Raw genomic sequence first — 1,106 nt, forward strand, 5'->3', positions numbered from 1 at the left:
GATAGACATTCACTGGTCAATAAATGTATAGATGATATATTTCATAAATATTGAGTAGTATAGAATTTAATATTTATACTTTTACAGGAAGAAGAGCAGTGGATAAAAGAAATGAAGAAGTTACTTGGAAATGAGAGCTTCTACTTCAGTGTCTGCACAGGAGGCGATGAGCCATTAGACTTGACCCTTTGTGCCCAGCGACGAGCCAAGACTAATCGTACTGACAACAGATTCTTCTGGTGATTAGAGTATATTACAATTGTTTAGAGAATTATTTTATCATATGAGCTTTGGGAAAGTTAGGGTCTTGACTATATGGTTTTAAATTGTTAACCCAATGGCAACAGGTATACGAGTAATTGTAGTCATCTCAGCATGGCGCTGTGTGTGGCTATAGTCATTGTGATTTGTCCTAGCCTTCATGCTGGTGAAGGTTACGTCTGTCATGGTGATACATCCTCATAATGGAATGTTTTCAAAGTTATTTCATAATTTTCCAATTTTTCCTGCCTTATGAAGTCATGTCTCATGACATAGCTGGACATGACATTATGTCACATATTTCACATTTTTTAATGCAAATTTTTGTGCCATTTGACATTAAGTCACATGACCTGACATTTGGTCATGTACCCTGGATGCAGGGGCATGTAGAGTGGCCTGATTGACTATAAAAACATGAAAGGGCAGCAGCCAGGAAGACATCAAATGGTAAGAAAAGATATTTTTCTATATCCTGGATATGGTAATAGTCAATTCCTTGGCAATTCACAGGGTTCTAGATTACAAAACAAACCAGCCAAAGTATAAACTAGAGCTTGTCAGAGGATTCTTGCTGCAGGATGAAAGATTGTGGAGGAACTATTAGTCCCCCACCCCATCTCCTCAAGTTTTTGCTCCTGCTGCTGATTATGATGCTTCCCCTCCTTCTCCTCCTCCAGCTGATGTTCACATGTCAGAGGACACACCATTACAGTGATGGAGGAAGCACCACAGAGGAGGGGGCAAGGGTACTGTGTCAAATTTGCAGTGTCTCCCTCTGCCCAACTCTATGCTTCAAGGAGTCTGTGGGCTTCAGGGAGCTCACTGAAAGTAGAACCACTCTT

The 1,106-nt window shown here is 40.3% G+C and overlaps 1 protein-coding gene across 1 annotated transcript in view; it reads left to right on the forward strand.

The window, feature by feature from the left end:
• Nucleotides 1-1,106, forward strand: part of LOC119585134 (synaptojanin-1-like) — a gene marked incomplete in the record, with an annotated part of 155,688 nt that overhangs the window by 88,299 nt on the left and 66,283 nt on the right. The window contains 1 exon segment of the mRNA XM_037933764.1: nt 88-239. Coding sequence (XP_037789692.1) covers nt 88-239 — 152 coding nt within the window.

The sequence above is a fragment of the Penaeus monodon genome, chromosome 19 (assembly GCF_015228065.2).
Source record: "Penaeus monodon isolate SGIC_2016 chromosome 19, NSTDA_Pmon_1, whole genome shotgun sequence".
Classification (NCBI taxonomy): domain Eukaryota; kingdom Metazoa; phylum Arthropoda; class Malacostraca; order Decapoda; family Penaeidae; genus Penaeus; species Penaeus monodon.